The 23,046-nt window shown below is 41.1% G+C and overlaps 1 protein-coding gene across 6 annotated transcripts; it reads right to left on the bottom strand.

Moving 5' to 3' along the window:
• NXPE3 (neurexophilin and PC-esterase domain family member 3) lies at nucleotides 680-22,130 on the bottom strand. 6 transcript variants are annotated; one of them, XM_021400449.1, is made up of 9 exons: nucleotides 21,984-22,124; nucleotides 20,056-20,107; nucleotides 18,059-18,112; nucleotides 17,465-17,677; nucleotides 10,940-11,700; nucleotides 9,487-9,560; nucleotides 5,695-5,901; nucleotides 3,910-4,256; nucleotides 680-2,664 (listed from the first exon to the last, which is right to left on the bottom strand). In XM_021400449.1, the coding sequence occupies exons 4-9, from the start codon at nucleotides 17,555-17,557 to the stop codon at nucleotides 2,629-2,631; spliced, it is 1,518 nt and encodes a 505-aa protein (XP_021256124.1). In that variant the 5' UTR covers nucleotides 17,558-17,677; nucleotides 18,059-18,112; nucleotides 20,056-20,107; nucleotides 21,984-22,124; the 3' UTR covers nucleotides 680-2,628. The 6 variants fall into 6 exon arrangements, with proteins under 6 accessions (XP_021256124.1, XP_021256096.1, XP_021256116.1 ...); XM_021400421.1 differs by having other exon boundaries at nucleotides 680-4,256; nucleotides 22,060-22,130; XM_021400441.1 differs by having other exon boundaries at nucleotides 680-4,256; nucleotides 17,973-18,112.

Here is a 23,046-nt window from a genome sequence, read left to right as displayed (position 1 = left end):
TACAGCCTTCATTGTACTGTAAGCATTTCAGTATAATACACATAATAGAGAAAAGATACCTGTAAAAACAATCTTTTTTTCAAACATACAGAGTACTCCACTGCTACCAAGAGCCTTCTAAACAGTCTAAATGTGTGGCGTGAGCTAAGTGTGAAGAAGCGATCTGGACTTAGTAATTATGAGCTTTGCAAGTTAAATATGCATTTTGTGACAGGCATTTTTTGCTGTTACTTAACCATGAGCGGAAAGAAGTTTTAGCTCATGTTTCTACAAAAAAAAAGAAAAAGAAAAATGCAATACTCTTACCTTTACCAGTAGAGAACTTCAGATGTTTGTGTTTGTCATGTGTGCATGGAAATTTTATCTGTAGTACATAGAGTCATGCAGACCCTTCTAGTATGCAACGTCCCCATTTTTAAATGCTTACCTTTAACAACAATAATGAAAAATAGTCATTTGAATCTCAAAGTAAAGGTGCAGTGCTGTTGCAAACAGAAGGAATCAGAAACAACTGAAATTGAAAAAAGTTAGGACAATTACTGCTTTTTATCCTCTCTTTCATGAAGAATTCAAGTAACATTTCCACTAATCTTCTAGAATTAAGAAGTCTGCCTAACGTGATTTATGAAAAGGTCAAACCATCGGTAGCAGAAAAATCACTGAGTATCAAACTAACCTGTAAAATGAAGACTATTTATTTTTACAAATTCCTCTGATATCTTCTCATGATCGCCATAAAAATACAAAGTATTTTTCACTGGTATTTAAGTGAGCTGTGCATGGAATAAATAAAGTAATAATGTAAAGAAAACCCCTGTACTGAAAGATTAATAGTCAAAAGGTTCAGGGTTGGGAATAAAGATATCCAAAATAGTAAATTCTCTTCCCTTCATCTGAAGGGAATGGAAAGAAAAACAGAGCTTTGAAAAAGTCTCATGAAAGAAACTTCTACAAGTATCTTCATTTACATAACTGACAACTGCAAAATTCCTTTTGAGTCCCGTTTCGTATTAAGTAACTTGAAAAAGAACCAACCTCTTAAGTCCTCATTAAAATCCATTTAGAAGCTTAAAGGTTTAAAGAAAGTGATTTAAAAATATTTTATTGCTTCTGATTACGCTTCTATATACAGTACATACACAACCAGTGCAACTGGTAGCAAAAGGAGAATAGAAATGAAAATAAGCTTACAGTTGAACTGAATAACAAAAGCATTCTGCCCTCAGTCTTCATCTTTTAACATCAGTAACTCCTCAGTATCTCCCTGTCTATTCCAGAGCACAAAGAAATAAACTATCAGTCCTCATCCCACATTAACAGGCAATTCCCCTCAAGTTCATGACCCACACATTAATCTGTTGTTAAAAAATTAACCTAAAAGGCAGAGTTTCTACCAGGAGGCGATGAGACATCTTCGCTAATAGCAATCCAGTTCTCTTGCTTTTGATTGTCATAACATCCAAGAGAATTTTTCCTCTCTATTTTTTTATGGCTAACAGTGTTGAAAAACTGCTGCTGAAGAGCGCTAGTGAACACCAAGAGAAGAAACATGCTGTCCCAACGCTTTCACACAAGGTATGGCTTTTTTGAGGAAAACCAAATGGCGAGTCCACAAATTAAGTAGTTTCCTTCAAAGTAAAAGTTTGAAGCCTTATTTTCATTAACGTTATTTGGATAGATTTCTTATTCAGGATGAAAGCTTTGTACTCTACCCATTTTAAAAATGCACCTAGAGAAGATTAAATGTCATTTTGCATTGTGGTGGTTTACCTTCCCATGCCTGAATTGGTGTGGTCTCTTATTAGCAGAGGATACATTGCTATTAACATATTAAAGTAAGAAACACTTACCTAAAGCTAATATATGCACAGACACTAAGCAAGGCAGTTGTCAGTAGCAACTGGCAAACTGGACATCCTGAATTCTGATCTGAAAAGGTAAGATTAAACGCTATTTGGGTGTATGCAATTCCTACAGTGATTTTTAAACTTTTTCAATTTAAGCTTAGTGATGGATGCTATTGACTTTTACATGCTAAAAGCATTTACATTTGGTTTTAAGACAGTGTTCCTGTAGCTAGCAGCATGAGCTCTCTTTAGTTTCTAGCAACAAGAGAACAATCTCTCCAAACGTAGCAACAAACCTAGCAGAGAGCAAAACACTTCCGACACAAATACATTTCAGTTACTGCACTCTGCAACCTGCCCCATTTGTTAATTTTGATCTTCTCAGTTCACTCACAAAGAATCGACTCTCACATTCTCTCTAAGCATTATAAGCTTCTTCAGAAGCACTCTACTACGTGTCTTGATGCATTTCTCAGTAAAGCCATGGGTAAAGACCAATTTTGGCTTAAGTGGGACCAGAAATAAGGCAACACTGAATGCTTCCCTACTCTGTAATTTCAGAGCTGAATTTAATCAAAATATTCAGAGTGCTACTTATTAAAACTATAGGCAGGTTCAGTCAAATCAGCAGCAGTGAAAACAGTTCCAGGAAGCCCAAGAGCCACCTGCTTTCACACTGGCAAAACAGCAAACATTTACCAAGCACCTGTATGAAGGGCAGTCCTGTGTGTTTGGTTTGCGGGTGGGATTTTCTTTTTTTTTTTTTTGGTCATCTCTTCATTCAACAGCTCCACTGTTGCCAGCATAAGCAATAAAACTGCACAACACAAGAGGAAAGGAGGATGTCAGCACACAGCCTTGACACTAGCTTATGCCAGACTTGTACAGTCACCTGTTTGCAAATCATTGTTAAGGGCATTCAGGTAACTTGGCTTCTCCTGACACAACGTATTATGTCTAAAAGCACATAACAGAAGCCCAGCTTTGCAGGAGCATAATGGAACATGTTTATCTAACAGGGAAGTAAAATGATTTCATTAGGAAATGCCTCAAGCAGGTAAGTCTGCAATTTTAACGTGCAGAAATTGCCTGAGACAGTGTCTTCACTGGAGGTCAACATACACAGGTTACTTCGTTACAGATAAATCAAGTAGACAGCGTATCAAAGCTCAGAAGAGATTCGGTAGTATAGGAAACCCAACTGAAATACTGGCCATTTGCATTATTTAGCAGCTATCTGTAAACACCAAGAGTGCCTAACTAGTGTGCTCTACTAAATTTCAGCCAACTCTTGATGACTTTAATACTATAGACATTGTGATTGAGCTTCCTTGACTGATAGTAGCAGCTTTAGGACACACACTTCACATTTCTGATTAGGACTTTGAAACAAGAATAGGCATTGTGCTTCTCTGACTGACACAGGACTGGAGAGGATGCTCCTTCAACTCTGAGTTGAGAGTTTGAAAGAAAGACTGCTCCCAAATAATTCCTTACCTAGATTCCACCCAGTTTTGAGCAGATTCCACATTATGTGGATTAAACATACAGTGCAGATGACTAGTAAAGCTAATAACCCACATAATTCTCTATTGAATCTTGTCAATTTAAGGTGCCTGCTAATAATCTGAGATCTAAGTAAGACTGAAAGGAATCAACCTTACAGGAAAACATGGCCTGAACAGCTAACTCTTCTCCACTATCCCTCACAGCTACTAGAGTTACGGCCAGCCTGCTTACACTGCATGAAGGTACAATAACAAGAGTTCTTTCACACCATTCAGCATTAACTTAGCTCTGGCAGAGACCAACTTTACCTCAACTGCAGCAAAACATGACATAGGGATTCCTACTTGGGCTAAATTTGCAGAGGGCACACATAAGATAGAAATGCATCTATTTGATTCCTAACAATTACTTCTTTTGGGTGCAAGTTATGTGGCAAGTAATGAGCCAGAGACATCTCCCAAGCATCCACAAAGTGCACAGCAATTCCTGAGAACATTTTCCTCATGATAGAATCAAGCTGAAAGGAATACCAGTCACTGTTAAAGAGGCTCACTTCTGGGCCAAGCTCCTGAACGTTTGCAGTTCTGATGACAATTAAAGTCCTGGGGCTGCGATCCAGCAGTTGAATAACTGCCCTCCGAATATTCCTCAGCCGCCTGATATACACTTCCACAGGGAAAGTGCTGAAGTGGGACCATATAGTTATGGCTATTACAGTGTTTCTCCCCCCAACAATGCCATTCAGTTCGTTAGCAATGTAGCGCAGTTCACTTGTAAAGACTGTTGTAAAGCGAATGGGCGGTCCGTGACAGCGGAATTTCAGTAGGATGTTGTGCTTCAGATCCACAGACATAAAAGGGCCAACGTTCTTAGGACTCCCCAGATTAAATTCCACTAGGTCTGAAAACCCAAGAGCAAATATTAGTTAAAGACAGCAAAAGACAAAACTACTCCACAAGATAATAGGGCAACAGTAGCAGTAGATAAATGAATCTATACACAGTTCTAAGAACCCTAAAAAGAAACAAAAGATAAGCACTATTATGGAATGGCTTAGGTTGGAAGGGACCGTAAAGATCATCAAGCTCCAAACCCCGTCATGGGCATGGTTACTACCTACTAGATCAGGCTGCCCAGGGCCCTAACTAACCTGGCCTTGAACGCCTCTGGGGATGAGGCATCAACAGCCTCACTGAGAAGCCTGTGCCAGTGCCTCACTATCCTCCAAGTAAAAATATTACCTCCTGATATCTAAGCTAGGTCTCATCTCTTTCTGTTTAAAACCATTCCCCCTTGATCTATCATTACCTGCCTGTGTAAAAAGTCAGTCTCATTCCTGCTTACAAGCTCTCCTTAAGTACTGGCAGGCCATAATGAGGTCTCCTGCTGCAGACTTCTCTTCAGAATGAAGAAGCTCACCTCCCTCTATCTTCACAGGAGAGGTGTGCCAGCCCTCTGATCATCTCTGTGGCCTGCCTCTGGACCCACTCCAACAGCTCCACAGGCATATTGGCTACATATTTCAAAATGGAGTTTATCAGTGTTGAAATTTGCAAGACAGCACACTTTACCTTCAAAAGATCATAAACGTTAGTGCTTTCTCCAAGTTTCCAAAACTGTTTTTTTGTCAGGTAAAAAACCCAACAAATTTCCCAAATAGATCTCTTCTTTTACCAGCAGGCCTTTTCCTTGTCACCCTATGAACCCAAAGTCCACTTTAACTTTTCCAGCAATTTCATGACTCCAATAAATTTAAAGAATTTAACTGGTTAACATGAAGGGGTCTCAGTCTCCATTTCAATGTGATTTAACTGCTTTAGAGTTGGGGTGAAGAAGGAATACCTATCTAACTGGCTACTGAAATTCTGTTATTTAAGAAAAAGTTGAAATAAGGGAAACAGAAGGAGGATCTCAAAACCAAATCAATAGTAGTCATCTGCTTCTCGAAGTCATTTTGCTATTTCACTTCATTCCAAAATTACTTACATTACAATCAAAGCCTTACCCCGGCATTCTCTACGAGTTTTGGTGTGCCCCCTTGTGGCCACATAGTAACTCATAGTAGCAACAATGTTCTTAACTGGTGAAATATTTTATAATGACAGCTTCACAGATAGACTTGTGGCTCTTTTTCTCCTAAGGCCTAGAAGCTTCTAAAGTTTGCTCAAACATTTGAACGATTGCCTTTTTATCAGTGCTTCTGATGGTGTTTTGCCTTTCCACTCCCTTTTCTTTTGGCATTACTATTCAGTAAGATTAACACTGTATCTGAGATGAATGAAATAAAGAACTGCAGAGGTCTTCAAGGTCAAAATCAATTTGAAAGAAAAATAATAACCTGGAACGGCTGCGGTCAGATACTCAAACCACTGCCTTATTGTAGAGTCTCCAAACAAGTGGATTACTTTTCCTTGTAAGCACTTGCTTATATCATCTGACTTGTTAAAGTGATAAATCCAGTGTGTTCTTGGCCTCCAAAGGTCTTCGTAGTAATAACCAGAAGGGGAAACTGTGGGATCCTCAGCTATACCCATATTGCTTGAATCTGGAAGAAGGAAATTCTGAAATTAACATATAACAAACACACCTTCCATAACTTGACTGGACACAGATACATTTTAAAGTGAAGTACTGTGATGTACAACACACATTAAAAAGCTCAACACATCACAGTTCTGTAAACTCAAGTATTTTCCCCAATATTTCCGCATCAAAACCTACTTTTTTTTTTTGAGTTTCCAAGCCTCACTATCCCTCTGCTGTCAACACACATCTGCAATCCTCTGCGCCGAGGTACACCTCCTCCCTCTAGCGGCCAGCCTGCCAACAGGAAGGGACGGCAGCAGCTGTGTTCTACAGGAGCAGCATCTTCCACTGTAGCAGCAGACACCAACCCGAAGGTGATAACTTGCAAAGGACAACTTGATACCACTTGTATTTGCTTAAAGCATGTAAATCCATCTACGGAACAGCCCACACTTACACTAATATTGGCCCAACCACAGATGCTGTAAGAATGAAATCTGAATTATAAGGTCTCCAAAACCAGGAAGTGCCAGAATTAAAGCTATCGCCAATAATTTTTATGTGCCTTTTGAATGTATGAATTATGTTAATCTTTAATTCCATGGGTTTCATACTTTCTGCTGTCTAGCTCCTTCCTCTTTCACTGCCTGGCATAGGTTGCCCTCTGAGGGGTAATTAGACAACACCAAGGAAGCTCTGTTCCTTTTGACTCCTCTTTGGCTTGCAGAAGTTGGATGGTATGTTGCAAACTGGGGCCAGTGATTACAGGAAGAGAAGATGCAATCTCGAGGTTACATCAGTCAAACATTGCCTTATTTCCCATAGCATCCAGTGTGATACTAGCACATTGAACTTTCATGAGGTCATTAAGTACAGGTTCCTCCTTTACCATGCATCCGTTCTTATACTTAAGGGCCTGGAAATGGGCTGACTCACTGCTGCAAAGAAACTCAAAGCCACAGCCTGAACAGAAAAGTTGTTGGTGGCAGTGAACTGAGCAACCACAGAGCTGCTCTCCAGCACCAAAGCCAGCTACACAGAACAGTCACATCCATCTGTTAAAAAACACTTATACCCACCTTGGCAAGGAGATTACCGGTCCCTGGCCTGTCGTAGCTTGCAGCTGTTTGAGAATGCACGCACACATACACACAGCTGAAACCATGCCAGGGACCATTCTAACTGTGGAAAACTAGAGACAGTGGAGTTCTAGTGCCCAGAAACATCCTCTGGTAGATGTCTCATTACAACACATCAGTAACTAAACTCCATAAAGACTCAAACATACAAAGAAACTCCACAGTCATCTTTAAATACCCATCCCTAATAGTTATTTTTGGTCTTGCTATTCCTATACAATATCCTTTGTCTCACATCAGTAGATTTTAGCCCCCTTAGACTTTACAGGAATGTTCTCAGAATACAAAGCCTATAATCTTGAGAACCACAGGAAAAGCCATTAGAAAACCTTACATTTGGATAATTCCTTAAATAATACGTAGCAAATAAGGCAATAGGGCCAATGAAGGAAGAGAGAAAAAAAGCAGTCAACTAATAACGTTGACTAATCTAAACCATATGAAATAGGACTCCTACAAAGGAAGCGAGAAGGCCACCATGTGGTCACGTAACTAAAGACAAACTCATTACGTCAATTCATAACTTAAATTCTTTTGTTTCTTAAGTTTTATCATAGAGATTCAGCCAACTTTTTCTTTTTTAACCTTTTTAGTTGATTCTTAGACTAAGCACATAACCAGGATTCTCTGAAAGTAATGCTTCCTTTTTATTTCCACAGAAGCTACAACAAATACAGCTACAAAACACTATCTTTCAGCATGGTCACCACCATTAGCTATATATTTTGCCAGTGATGAATAAGAGCATGCATGCTATGCTCATCAAAATCTACACCAGATGAAGTGCCCCACTGTTGCTGTTGCCACTGCCAAAATGCGTCACCCACACAGCTTCACTGTGTCCGCATCCACTGTTCCATCTCCAGAAATGCTCTGCAAGCGCCCATGAATGTCAATGGGTGCCAATTTTTACACATGGAAGAATTCAGTAACACCCCCTTGCTTCATATGCACTCCCATGTCAGACACCATCCTGTCAGACTGCCCCTCTGCTGCCATCTGTCACATGGCAACAACATGTAGGGGCATATTGGTGGGAAGGCTCAACCTCTACTGGCATCCCACCAACATCTGCCTCTGACAGTGAGGGCCAGCATAATGAAATGGGAGGTATTACTTTCAGAGCATCCCTTGTACAGACATGAAGTGAGACACGAAACCAAGCTGTGAACTCACAGTAAACCTAACATCAGCATTTCAAACCTGTGTACAGTAGCCTACCTGTTCTGCTCCAGAATTCAAAGAGCCATTACTTCTGGATTTTATGAAAGAGGGTAAAAGCTCTGATCTGAACAATTACAAACCAAGACTAGAAATAGAAGCTTATAGTTCAGAAAAATGAAGTTTTAAAAATAAACTTTATCTATGTTTAACCACCATATAAAGGAATGCACAAAACTAAAGACAACAAGATGAGGAATGTAAGTAGGCATTAATCCTAAACCATACATCCATCATCTCTATTCCAGAGTATTAGATTTACTTGTTCAGAGACTGTTCCTGTTAAAAGGAATTTCCCTGAGGAAACTGCCGCTCCTATCAACCCTTTCCAACCTATCATTAAACCTCAGGAAATAAAAACACACTTTGATCATCTACCTCCTGCAAGAAGGGTGATATAATCAAATCTCAAACAGTTTCTACGAGAAAATATTTTAAAAGTTAAACAACAGAAGACATCTCATCTAAAGGGTCTGGAGACAGAAGGGGGAAAATGCTGCTGGCCCAATAGTGGTTTTTTTGTTGTTGTTGTTGTTGTTTTTAAGAAAGTGGCAGAACTAAAAAGAAGTGCTGTAGGCTGCTTTGTTTTACGATTCAATGCTCAGGTCAGGAATTCTACCTTTAAGATTTCCTACAGCATATTAAAAAAATCTGGAAAGCTTTCAGTTCAGAAGTAATTCTCTGTCTACCATATTTTTACGCAGTGTATTTAGAGGCATTAAAAGCATGCAGGTGAATTTGAATTAGATAAGTTATTTCAGTTTAACTTCGCACAGATGTGTTTTTCTGTGTTTAGACATGGTACAGAAGAATTAGGTTCTAGTCCAGAACTTTAGGTTATGACACTGTGTGGTAACAAAAGTGATACTAATAATTTAATGCAAGTTATCTGATATCTATTAAATTTCTTAGAAAAATAAATACGTAGTACTTGGAAAACACCTCAGCCAGTTTTGCTAGATTAACCTGAGTTTGCTAAGCAGTTAATTTAAGACATTTTATTTCTGAGTTAATGTTAAAAGAAAACAGTAAACTTTTTTTGCTAAAAATTTCATTTACATGTTTTTTTCAGATAAATTTGCTATTAGTCCTTAGTAACACCCAAAAACTTCCATCTTCAACATGAGAGATTTAAAAGACTATTTCTATTCCAACAAAACTAACCAACTCATTAGTACCTCGTGCTTCTTGCTCTTTTATTTAAATATGAATTTAAAATAAGAACTTGATAAAATTCACCATACCTGGAAATGCCTTGGGCTTTACAATCACTGAGTCAGGTCCACTGGAGAGTATTGGCATTTTGATGTTCACATCACTTGAACAAAAATTAAAATAGTTATGTGATATTACCTTCAAATTTTACAGCCTTGTCTTTTTCTTAATCCACTTCATGTAAGAACACAGAATAAGAATCTATGTTCCTTAGGTTGACTCCATATAACTGAATTCATTATTCAATTTCCTTAAGACCACCATCACTGTTTCCAGTCAGAATTCAAGATTTAAGAGCATGAGGACACAAACCTTGTGCAAATTCTTACTGGCACAAACCTAGACAAAACCATTAAGGTATGAGAAGTCTGTTATATGCTTTGGGGGATTAACCACAAAGATTGGAAGTTCCCAGCTTGCGGCACACAGACCTCTGCCAGCAGGCAAACTACTTGAGAGGATGCTGCTACAGCAGCTCCCAGCTCTGCCCCATCTCAGTAACTGCTTACCTCAAGTGGAGGTGGCTGCTGCTTTCAGCCTCCTTAGCGCCACATCCTGCTCCACAGTACACACAGGGTTTCTAGCAGTCCAGCACTATCACCATCTGCATTTTTAGCTCTACACTATGCTGTCAGTGGTGACAGCAGCATCGGTTAATATCCAACCAGCCTCAGAGACCCCCAGCAAGACAGCAGTTTGCTGAATACGGAGGCAAAGCCCACACCCCTACACACAATGAGCCCCCAGAAGTGCTTGTTTGTGGACATGAAGAACTGTGATGATTTTGCATTACACCCACATCACTACTGTACAAGTGGGACAAAGGTAGAGATTTTCTACTATGCTTGTTTTGACTTTTGTTGCTGTTATAAAAAGAATTCCCTTTTGATACTTTTTCTCCATTTAAGAAATAAACTATAAGGAATTACTATGGGTCATTTCAGTCAAGGATCTGAAAGCGGAGCAAAACAAAAAAGCCAAGGAAATTTTGCACTTTTATTTGGAAACATCAATTGATCTCAGCTACACTATACAGGTCATATGTCTGAGCCAAACAAAGTTCCCCTTACAGACTTGATAAGGAATTGTATACACATATACACTCTCTCCCTCCCCTAATTGAACTATTTAGGGCTGCTATCCTAATGTCTATCCAAACTTCAAGTCAACATATTGCTTCAAGTTTGCTTCACCACCTTTTTTGGAGAGCAAGGCAGTAGCATACAACTCCAATTCTGACACAACACAGTAGCCATCTAATTTCATCTAACTTCATCTAACCCCAGGAGGGTTCTGTCACTGAACCGTACTGGTAAAATACAAGAGATTCCCACTCTTAGAGAAGGTGTGTATATTCAGAAGCAGGTGTTTGATGTGAGTAGTTGAGCATTTTCTTCCCCTCCATCCTAAATTTAGTCTTAAAAACCAAATATATATATATATTTTAAAAATGACTGAATACATATAAAGCCAATAACATACCTTTGGAAAAAGAGGCTTTCCTCATGTGTCAAAAGGCCTTTTTGATATCCACCCTTGGCATGGCTGATTCGGCTGGCACAGGACAGTTTTCGTGGCTTGTAACAGAACCACGGCTCACCAGTATAGAGATCCGTGAAGTTACAGACTGGAAGATCTCCAGGCAGGCATACATTGCACTCAGTAGTTTCTGAATACCTCCCAGACTTGAATGAGCTTTTAAAATAAACCCTGTCAGGCCTTTCATCTCGTAAACGCAGGAGGACTTGGACTGCTTCACTTGGATGGACGAGAGTCACGGATACTTTGACCTCTCCTGGCCAAAGCAAAGTAAAAAAGACTTTGTAAAGGCCATTGTGGCAATCTACAATCCTTCCTGTTGCTCCAGCTTTCAGCAGAGGAGAGTGGATTCGTGCCTGTAGATAGTCTCCACCATATTGCTTGGGTTTTCCTTGGAAGTCCCTCACACGAACAATCACCTCTAACTGGTCACCCACCTTGAAGAACCCGCTGGGCTTCACAATCGCAAAGTCACTGTGTACCGGGTCAGTGCTTTGTAAAAAAGCAATTTTGCCATCAGGAGGTTTTGGCCATTGTATTGCAGCAAGCAATGATTCCTGTTCCACTCGTTCTCTTTTGGACAAAGTCTGCTTCTCATAACCACAGTAAGGCTTCCTGGTAGTTTTAGTTGTCTGTGATAGGGAAGGCTGGTCATTGTTCTCTGTTATCCAATTTGATCCTGAAACTGTGTAGACATCCAGGTGCTAGAGCAGAAAAAAACACAGTACTAGATACTGGGCTGTTAAATGAAACAATGAATTACAGACATTGTCTTATGGAATGACCCTAAGAATTGGGAGTTTGCTTTACACAGCTTTGAAGCTGATCAAATGAAGCAACTTTAATAAAACATACAAAGCAACTACCTTAACCATGAGATGTCTAAAGAAGCAGTGGTGCAACCTGTGGTTACCCAAAGGCTACTTTATTCCTGCTCTGGCCAAGAGGCTTTTATACAAGGCATGCCCAGCATTTTCTGTGGTAGCATTTTGGCTACCAGCGTATGCTGTACATATCAACAATATGAAAAAATTATGGAAGGTCGTAATTAAATAGAAAAGTAACTCATTTAATATTCGTACTGTAATCAGATTTCGATCTTAAAGCACAACGTTGATTTTGGCTGGGATAGAGCTAATTTTCTTCACAGCAGCTTAAGTAGTGCTATATTTCGGATTTGTTATGAAAATGACGTTGATAACACACCAGTGGTTTAGTTGTTGCTACACAGTGTTTTTTTTTCCAGTATTACCTAGCATATATATGTATTTAATAAGTAGCTCCCCTGCTACATGTAGTATATTAGCATATTCAAATTAAAGAAAAAGAAATAAAAAAAATTTCATGCTGTTCAAGTGTTTCTTTTCTAAAAAAAAATGTAAACCTAACAAGAAATAGAAACTTACAGGTTTTGAAGGCCACTACATAAGAAGCTGGTTTTGGTTTTGATCAGCTTAGAATGAGAGGATAATGAGCACATTGTGATGGAGAACAGATATACATAATCTTCAGTTTGATATCCATGTTAACTATAAAATATGAAATCACAAATTGTCAATTTACATTTCATAGTTAAAATGAAACAAGTACCCATGGATACTTTTTTTTTTTTTAAGATTATTTATAAAAGAACCTTCTGCCTCTGTTTTACTTTTCCATCCAGGATTTTCAAGAAATTCTCCAAAGCCCATTAATGGTAATTCAGAATTATTTCTATTTTCCATTGGATCAGGTGAAAATGTGAACATGTCTCTGCACATTACTTTTTCCAATCCAGTAAATTTCAGGCAAAGCTGCGAATGAATCTCAAGCACAGTTCAACTTTAAATCTTGCCCATATACATTTTTAAATTAAGCCAAGTTTTTATCTTTGGATTCCTTCACTGCTTCCTCTCTTTTGCTCATGCATATACATGGCACAGAAAACAGTGCATGGCAAGATTTTTTTTTTTTTTAAAGTTAGTTATATATTTGAACACATCCAACAGGCTGGTAACTATGCCTGAGTCTGCAAAAGCATTTAAGAATCTTCCTAAGCAGGAATGTGGGGGAGAATAGGGGTGTTTGTAAAGCTCTCACAGTCAGTGGAGATTCTCAAGGGAAATTTTCTTCTTTTAGCTTAATTTGTCAAGAGAAGGTGGGCTAGGGGAGTAAGATAGGAAAAAAGCATATAGATCCTTTCAAATGAAGAGCAGAGACACAGCTATCTAAGAAAGCCTCAAAAACAGGCCTATCACTGTTTTAATTTTCAGTAGATTTCTTCAGAGTTTTAACCTATTCCTTCTGTCAGAGATTCATTTGTAAAGATGATGGCTATGACACAGCTAACCTTTCTGAAGTATCTCCAAGGGAATATCTAACTCAGTGGAAAAGGGTGCAGAGAACACTAAGCCAATTCAAGTTCACAGAACAAAGTAGAGAATATAGTTCAATGTTTCTAAAACAGTATACCTAAATGGCCTTTTCAGCACAGTGTCAGGCCAAAGCTCTTCACTTGCATGCAGCTAAGTTCCCAGACAAGCACTTGTCACCTTAACTCAAGCACCTCCAGGTTATGATAAAGCAGAACTGACCACACCACAAATACTTCCTTAAGCAACCTTCAAGGAGAAGGGGAAAAACAAAACAACAACAAAAAACAAACGATCAAACCACACTCTCTCTACAAAGAGAAATGCAAAACTTTCTCCATACCATGAAAGACCATTCTTCCCGTAACAACCTCATTCATCTTTATGACTTCTTCCAAGCCCAGATAAGACTACATACTACTGCATTCTTCCAAGCCTAAATAAGACCATATAGTATTGCAAAATTATAAGCTAAGGGATGAAAGCACGCTACAACACATGTGGTATTCACAGGAGAAAGTATTACAGAGATTAGCTTTTCCAGTCAAGGCACGGAAAGCTTCAGAGTCAGTTCATATACAGAAGATCCTTGATTGGAATTTCTAAACCACCTTCCTTTCTGAAGAGGCTCCCAGGCTCATTTCCAAACAAGTGTTCAAACTCTCCTATCCCAACAAATAGGGGAGGCTTGCCCTGAAGTGAATCGATTGTTTAGTCTGCCCCAACACCGTTCCCTAACCCCACCTTTCCCTGGGATTTTCAACTCTCTCCAATACTCACTCCATTCGGGCAGAACCATGGGCTCTATAATCAGCAGGAAAAACAAAAATCAAGTTTCTCATAGCAGGCAAAAAAAAAATCTTGAAATGCTTCTCAGGAATCCTCTTCCTAGATTTTATGTCAGATTATTTTATTTTCCAATGTAATCTCCATACTGAATAACGCTTGTCCTGCTTTATTTCCACATATACTCCATTCAAAATGTCTTGATTTTGAATGCAATTCCTCACATTTGCATATTTGCTGCTTTCTGAAGATAATCAGAACCCAAATCTGATCATAAAGTAATTTAATGGATGTCCACCTAGTAAAGCAGGCAGGACAGAATAGGTTACATGTCAATTAAGCACAAACAAATCTGTGAGCTGTTCCTGGTGCATGAGAGCTATGTCATAAGCAAGTGAAAAAGGAAGCTGTATTTTCAGCTTCTAGAATCCTTGCTGCTAACTAAGTGAAAATAACGTGTAATGTATAACATTATAATTCCAGATAGGCAATCACACTCTCAAAGATATGCCCCTGCCCATGGCAAAGGAGTAAGAATAGTCGATCTCTAAAGATACCTTCCAAATCAAACCCGTGACATTCTAGAAGGATTACTGGTGACTTATTAGATCTGCAGCAAACACTCATCCTCAGTTAAATGCAACAACACAGGTCGTTGCTAAACATGAGGCTAAATATTTCAGTTGCTGCTGAAAAGGTGGGTCTTCATCTATATTTCAAAGCCCAATATCCTCCATGAGTTGTAACTGTTAGATTTATGACAATTGCTCCAGATGTACTACGCCAAACTGTCCATGTCCCTACAATGTTAGAGCAGGAAACATCACAGGAGATTCCTAAATGACATGCGTGGAAGTAAAAAAGCAGTTTAAGTTCACCCAACAGGGCCTTAATTCATACAGTAAACAATATTTGAGACTGAATACCCAGTTACTGAAAGGCCAGTCGTGTTATCTTCAGTCATTTTACGCTCCAAATACTTTAGCCCTCCTTGTCATCTACAACAAGCATGAGATCAGCTCCATCTTTACTGTCTCACAGCACTGAGTGGGTGCTAAATAAATCCAAATGTCAAAGCCGGTTCTAAAAAGCCACCACCTGACACACAACTGTTCCAGCAATAATCTGAATAAGATGATGCAGTTCTCTTCTGCAAAGGTCTGCAATTTAGCAGCAACAACAACAAAACAGCTTTGACACGTAAGTTCTTTTGTTCAGTTCCAGCTGCCTGCTTTCAAACACCCTTCGATCCCTGCAAGATACTTGCCCTGACCCCACACAGTCTCTTTTCTAAGTGCTTCTAAATAAAGGAATGCTCACAACCAATGCAAGCATCTCTAAAATTAGACAATTGGTATGCTACACAAACACACTAGTAATCTAGAACTGTGATGTTGCTTCCTGGCAACAACTTGATGCTTTCAATCATTTTCTAGGTTTCTCATCTGCATAATAGATACTTATTGTGAACGGGGTCAATAGAAAATACAGAGTGAATATACTCTTACTGCATTTTTCTCTCTGCTCTCAGAGGTCCATCAGAAATGCAATTTAAAAAGAAAGAAATCAAAGTCTGTTTTGAAATATCATATCTGTTCTTCATTCGACCTTAGTGAAATAAAGCAGAAAATCAACAAGAGACAACAAAAGAACAGCTATCTTCTACACCACACAAAAATGGTCATACTAACTCAGATCAAAGGTCCATCAAATGTACTATCTTCATTTCCAGTAGTTTCTGACTACACATTGTGTTACTTCCCCTAAAGACTTATCCAGTGTCTAGCATTTTATGGCTTAGTGAGTTCTTCACCAGGGTTGAGATCCTTAAATGTAATAACCCCCTTAAGCAATGTTTCTTTATTGATTATGTTAGGAAATACTTCTCCAAGAGAGCAGTCAGGCGGTGGAATGAGCTGCCAGGAGTCACCGTCCCTGGAAGTGTTCAAGGAAAGTTTAGATGTTGTACTGAGTGACATGGTTTAGTGGGAAATACTGGTGATAGGTAGATGGTTGGACTGGATGATTTTAGAGGTCTCTTTCAACCTTGGTGATTCTATGATTCAACCTGACTTTTTGAACATGTTTTCAAGCAGCTACTCAGTCTTACTGTGAGGACTCTTGCTGGTCCGCACTCCATTTCCTCTAAATCTGGCACCTGCAGTTTTTATCTCCATGTCTCCATTAGTAGTGGAACAGGCAAGAAAAACATCCATTTGTTAGTCATTTTTCCTATGCTATGTGTTATTTTATATCTCAGATATCTTCCAAGCCAACAATGTCTTTTTAGGCATGAGAAGGGATTTCAGAGCCCCTCTTGGATCACTTCATTTGGGCATCACTAGCCAGGAAGATAAAGACTTTGCAAGCACGATATATGCAATTTAAACATATAACACATTTATTAGCTAATGTGCATGGAAGATAACCAGGATTTACTATTAGAGTAAGCATTATGCTCACCTGCCAAATGCTGCATTGGAAAGTCTAGGCAAGCAGGCAGCCACTGGGAAGGGTCAGCCCCCAAGGCTTCCTGCAATGGATCCTCACTGATGTTATTTAGCTTGACTTCAGTAAGACTCCTATAATACCTTCATGTACTTCATCAGTTTGTCCAAGCTACGTAAATGCAGACTAAGGTGGATCAAAAACGGGCTGAATGAAAATGCTGTTGAGATCAACAGCACGAAGTCCATCTCCAGAAACAGAATTAGAGATTCTGGCAGACAGCAAATTGATTAAGTGGAAACTCATTGCCTTGCTGCAACGTGTTAATGAAATCATATCCAGTGAACTGAGGGAAGTGTTAACTCCCCTCAGCACAACCACAGTGAAGCTGTATCTAAAGCACTATACCTAGTTTTTGTACACCTACTACCACAGCTAAAGTGAAGAGACCAGCTAAGAACATCTAAGATGACTAAATGTTGGAATACATGACATACCAGGAGACACCAATGGAAGGAGACTTTCAGAAGTCTGGAGAAGACCAAGAAGGAATCAAACTAGTTTTTTTTTTTTTTTCCCCCGCACTACCCAAATGGGAGTTACAGAGAAACTGGAGTCAGAAGCATACAGTAAAAGGACAAGAGGCAACTTCCACCTGCATGTAAACATAATGTTCTTCCCTACATGCAGCACTGAAAGGCTGCCCAGGCATGTTGTAGAATGCCTCCTTGCTGAAGGGGATCAAAACTCAACTCAAGAGCACATTGAGCACTCCAGACTAACTCTGGAGTTAGCCCTTTGACCACAGTGTTGAAGACCTCCATACATACCTTCTGCTCTGAAATTTTCTGCAATTCCAACCATCCAAACCACCTCCACTTACCTCTAACTGAAAAAAGTTATGGACCAGCACAACAACAGCCAGTATTGCCATAAGAAGGCAGAAGATTTGCAATCTGAATGAGTCACGCCACATTGTCCATTCATGTCTTTTCCTCCCATGTTAGATGCTGCCATGATTTCCATTCATCACAAACACAAATGTCATTTCGTCTCAGTAGTGCACAGGTTAGTTCAGCTGACTTCCACTTCATTCCTGTAAATGCATTTACAATAATTGTATAAAGTCCCCAAATATTACCAGAAGCAGAGTTGAACACAGAAAGCATATAAATGGCGGAACTCTTCACTACAACAACTGGTTCAGTAGACTTGGTAAGTCCATAAACAGATGTTTGTGGCAATCTGAACAGCGCTATCTATAATTCTAATGGGTATATCAAGGCAAAAATACCATAAAGGCAATTTCACCTGTATTTGACAGAAGGAAAAATAAAAAGAAGAATGTGAGATTTCTTTCTGGCAACTAAGAAAATAACCATCCTATTTACCTATTAGGCCACACTGTCACCATCTGGCCATTGTAATCCCAAGACTTTTAGCAGAAACTTGTGTTTTTAGGCATCTCCACATTTACCTGATTGGAGACTCCAAGAAGCTGTTATCAAGGACTGAAGTCTGAAGCAAGTCTCTGTAAGTAAGACAAAAAGTATGTCAAGCAGCAGGCTGAGAGAGGGAAGCAAGCAGCTGTAACACCTATCACTTCAAGAAGAGATGTCTAACAGAGCTGGATGCATTAGAGTGAAAACTTTAGAATTCTTTTAAACATTAGACTACCTCCTCTCTGATTTTTATCATTCCTTTGATATCATGTATTTTTACATAGATCTAATGGTTAAAAACACTTCTTGAAGAATGCAAGATTGTTTTTAATGAAATATAATATTTAATAGCCATGCTTTTATAAAACCTAACTTTCAGGAAATATGTTTCCTTGATACCATTTGATAGCTGATGAACAGCTGTGATACATAACCGCAGACTTATCAATTGTTAATAAACTGTTCTCACAGCTTAATGCTTTTTAAATTTGAATTTTTTTTGTCTTCCTTCTTTTTGAAAGGCACAATTTCAAGGCAGTGATTTTGCAAGCAAATGGGTTTCGTTCCTACAGAAGGAGAAGCTCTGAACTTGGAAACACACAACAGATGGCAAGCAGAGGCAGTCAAAAGAACGCAGTCCCTTCAAATCCAATATTCTCAACACAGCATTACTCATACAAACATCTACCAAGTGCATCAACATCAAACGATTAGATAAACTTTGCACAACCTTCTATAAATAGTTTAGCTGAAAAGCTACAGTATTTATTTGGACTGTATGAAGAATGCTGGGTAAATTTAAATATAATGATATATTGAATACCACAATTACCTAAATCCTTCAGTAGAGGAGCATGGATTTGAATCCTGAAATATACTGCTGGATAACCAGGATAGTCTCAAAATAGACTGTATATGGAATTGCTTTGTAAGGATTACATGGATTATAACTGCAGTTGCTTTGCAGAGAATTACAGAGAACATATCTCTGACTGACAAACAAGCATCAGAAGAGCAAAACCACCATTAAAATAAAAGTGTCAAACTGACCAAATGTAACAAAAAGGCAGACTTATTGGAACAGCTCTGTGTTACTATAAAGTATTAAGTTTGGATAAAATATCAGCTAGGCTTTTAAGCTATCCTCCACATAGTCCATGAATTTCCTAGACTGTTTCCTCTCTACTGTATTGTATTTCCAGAAGATATCTGGGAAATAGCAGTCCCTCATGAGAAGAAAGGCTAGCCATCCTGAGACTTCTTCTAACTGCACGCAGAATAGTTTATCTCTTCATCCTGGTTGGGTAACAGACTCCCACTTTAATATCAGCCTTACTAGCCTTTTCCCCAGCTCCTACCCAGAGACACACAACCCTTTCATCATTATTGCCAAGCTCCATGCATACAAGGCATGCCCTAACTGACAGGGCTACCCCCACCTCCTCTCCTGCCTCTCTTTCCTAAAAAGCATGTAACTATCAACTCCAGGCACATGAGTAGTTCACCACATCACACTGAGGCCAATCACATAGCCCAGAGACTTGACTTTCAGTTTCTCTTGTTTCTTTCCCACACTGTGAGCATTTGCATAGAGGCACTCAAGCTGGGCCCCTAGTTAAACTGTTTTATTGGATGAAGCGGCTGGAATTACTTCATGCTGCTCTTCAGATGCCCTCCTGGAGATCTCTGATCCCTTTGTGGCACTGAACCGGTAACACTTTGGTGGACTGAGGTTCCCCTCCTCTGCTAATTGTAGTTTAAAAGCTCTTTCCACCAGCTTGGCAAGCCTGTAACTGCAGATGCACTTCTCATACATGTTTCATACCTCTCTTGCTAAAAAAGAAATTTTGCTCAAAATACTACATTTCTGTAAAAGTCACATGTTCCAAAACAAGAAATAGCCTGCTTTTAGAGCTTTCTTTAGCAAAGACCTCAACTTACTTCCAGTTTCATCATCTCTGAAGAACAGACCTAGTTCACCTTTTATATAACACAAGCCAACTAAGCAAGACAAAAAGCCTTAAATTCTTACTCTATCCTTGAAGCAGTCTCTGGAGCCATCCATCCACAAGACAGAAAATATCCTTGGAAAAAATAAAGAGAAAAGAAAGATAAAGCAATATTATATGCATGTATGTGTGTATATATACATATATATAAATAAATAAAACTGTAGGGGTTGGAAGTGACCTCACTGAGTCCAACCCTCTTCTAAAGAAGGCCCCCTTCGACAGATGGCACAGGTAGGCAATCCAGGCGGGTCTTGAATATCTCCAGAGAGAGAGTCTCCACCACCTCACTGGACAGCCTATGCTAACAGTCCCTCACCCTGACAGTAAAGACCTTCCTCAAATTTACAAGTAATGTCCTGTTGTAACACGATAATATGATAGAAAGTGCAACAATGACAGCAAAGTAGCAAAGTCCCAGACTACAGCAAGTGAGGACTTGCTCAAATACAACAGCCAGGGACACAGAAATAAAGAAAAGAAGCTGCTTACCTTCAGAAGGCCTCAGGCACACAAGAATCTCCAAGGAGATACCCCAGTCTCCACTGCCAACCTTTAAGTGAGGCCTGGGAAGGGATAGATCCTGGCTCCACCCCTTCTAGTCACTCAGGTGCACTGCATGCACCTGAGCTCCCCTGGGTTGGCCCTGCCTTGCTACCAGGTGCTCAGTCACTGCTTCAAGCCGTGACTCAGCATTTCTGCTACACCTGTGTTCCAGTTTGTGTCCACTGCCCCTTGTCCTACCGCTGCACAGCACTGGAAAGACCCTGGCCCTATCCATTTGACTCCCACACGTTAGATATTTATAAAGAGTGATTAAATCCCCTCTCTGCCTTCCCTTCTCCAGACTGAACAGTCCCAGGTCTCTCAGCCTTTTCTCATATGGGAAACGCTCCAGGCCCATTTTATATATATTTTCTTCCAGCAAAGTTTCTTATGCTGGTGGTTTGCTTCCAAAAGTAAACAAAATACAACAGGCAGTTAAGATTTTTTAAATGATATGATTATTTTTTTTCTACAGCAAATCAGGGATTATTTTTTAAGCTTTTCACTTCAGTCCTGTACTTATTTTTCTCATTAAGCATTACTCCTGTCAGCTTTTCACCACTTCAAGTTATTATATACATCATTTTGTCGAAGGCTATAAAAAACACATGAAATTAATGATATTTTTACGACCAGCCTTGGAATTCTCACCTCTACGTCCAAATACCTGTGAGCGAATAGGGCCGCTAAAGCACATATCAGCGCAGCCACCTCAAGGAACTGAGATGCGCATCCCTAGGATAAGCATCTAATTCTGGCCATGGCTCTTCTATGCTAGGCACTCGGTTGCTGCAGTCGCGGCTGAGGAGACGCGCTGCCGTTTCTCCTAGCCGAGGCTCGCTCCGCAGACAGCAGCGCAGACAGCACTGACATTCAGAGGTCATCAGAAGCCACTGGCAGGAGTTCGCTTTGCTGCAGCTTGCTGCAGCTCCTCCAGCCTGGGTAAACGCGCTACCACAGCACGGCTCCAACGCTCCTCCACACGCAAGGCGGATGCGTGTGGGGGGGGGGGGGGAAGCAAGCAGAAAGCACTGCTTCCCGGAATGCAACCGTCATTCTGTCATTAAAAAGCACTTTTTTTTTACCTCATTCTTCCGGCCCGGAGCGCACCTTCCCCTCGGTTCACAGCCGCCCGCCCAGCAGCGTGTGCAGCCCCGGAGGCCGCGGGCGGAGCCGGGCAACCCCACACCGCCAGGAAGCGCCCGCCCGCCTTCCCTCAGCCGCCGCTGAGACAAAAACCGAGCGACGCGCCGGAGGCAGCGGGCTCCGCGGGGTCGTCCTCCGCTACAGCGCCCCGAGACCGCCCCGGCCCCGCACCCACTTCCCCGCCGGAGTTTCCCTTCCCCACACAGCCCCGTCGCTGCAGGCCTGACCGCGGTCCCGCCACCCCCCGCCGGCCCCTCACCGTGATGCCGGCCGCTCCCCCGGGCCAGGAGACGACAACTCCCTCTCCCTCGGCCCGGAGGCGGCACGCCGTGTACCTGCCGACCCCGCCGCGGTCGCCCCCGGCCCGACCCGCCGCCGCCATTGCACCACCTCCCGGCACCGCCCCCCCGCCCCGCCCGCCGCCAGCGCCTGCCGCTCTGCCCGGGCCGTGCACAGCCATCGCGCCGAGAGGGTCTGTGCTGGGTCTGGTCTTGTTCAGCATCTTCGTCAGCGACCTGGATGAACGGATAGACGCCATCCTCAGCAAGTTTGCTGGTACAAAGCTGGGAGGCGCGGCTGACACGCCAGAAGGCTGTGCTGCCATTCAACAAGACCTGGGCAGACTGGAGAGTTGGGCAGGGAGGAACCTGATGAGGTTCAACACAAGCAAGTGTAGAGTCTTGCACCTGGGGAGGAATAACCACGTGCATCAGCACAGATTAGGGGCTGACCTGCTGGAGAGGAGCTCTGCAGAGAAGGACCTGGGGGTCCTGGTAGACAACAGGTTGGCCATGAACCAGCAGTGTGCCCTTGTGGCCAAGAAGGCCAATGGGATCCTGGGGTGCATTAAAAAGAGCATGGCCAGCAGGTCGAGGGAGGATCACCTCCCCCTCTGTTCTGCTTTGGTGAGGCCACATCCTGGAGTACTGTGTCCAGTTCTGGGCTCCCCATTTCAAAAAAGGCAAAAGAGCGACAAAGATGATGAGGGGCCTGGAGCATTTCCTGTACGAGGAAAGCCTGAAATAGGCTGCCCAGATTGTGAAGTCTCCTTCTCTGGAGATACTCAAGACCCACCTGGACGCTTACCTGTGCGACCTGCTGTGGGGAACCTGCTTTAATGGGAGAGTTGGGCTAGATGGTCTCTAGAGGTCCCTTCCAACCCCTACAATTCTGATTCTGTGATGACGCTGGGGAGGATGTAGGCCAGCTGCAGGAGCTGTGCTAGGGACATGGCTAAAAGCACAGCAGAGAGGGCAGTAGGGCAACAAGCCACGTTCAAGGCAGGAATTCCAAGAGTTTGGGGACACACATACAGCACTGAG

The sequence above is a fragment of the Numida meleagris genome, chromosome 1, assembly GCF_002078875.1.
Source record: "Numida meleagris isolate 19003 breed g44 Domestic line chromosome 1, NumMel1.0, whole genome shotgun sequence".
NCBI lineage: Eukaryota > Metazoa > Chordata > Aves > Galliformes > Numididae > Numida > Numida meleagris.
This window is presented reverse-complemented; position numbering and strand designations above follow the sequence as displayed.

Excerpts from the sequence above, each read along its gene's own strand:
- NXPE3 (XM_021400421.1), bottom strand. The coding sequence starts at position 17,557 with ATGTGGCGTGACTCATTCAGATTGCAAATCTTCTGCCTTCTTATGGCA. Across the intron at positions 11,701-17,464 it reads ATAACTTTTTTCAGTTAGAG|CACCTGGATGTCTACACAGT; the intron begins GTAAGTGGAGGT and ends TTTCTGCTCTAG. Across the intron at positions 9,561-10,939 it reads GAAAGCCTCTTTTTCCAAAG|TGATGTGAACATCAAAATGC; the intron begins GTATGTTATTGG and ends TTTTTGTTCAAG.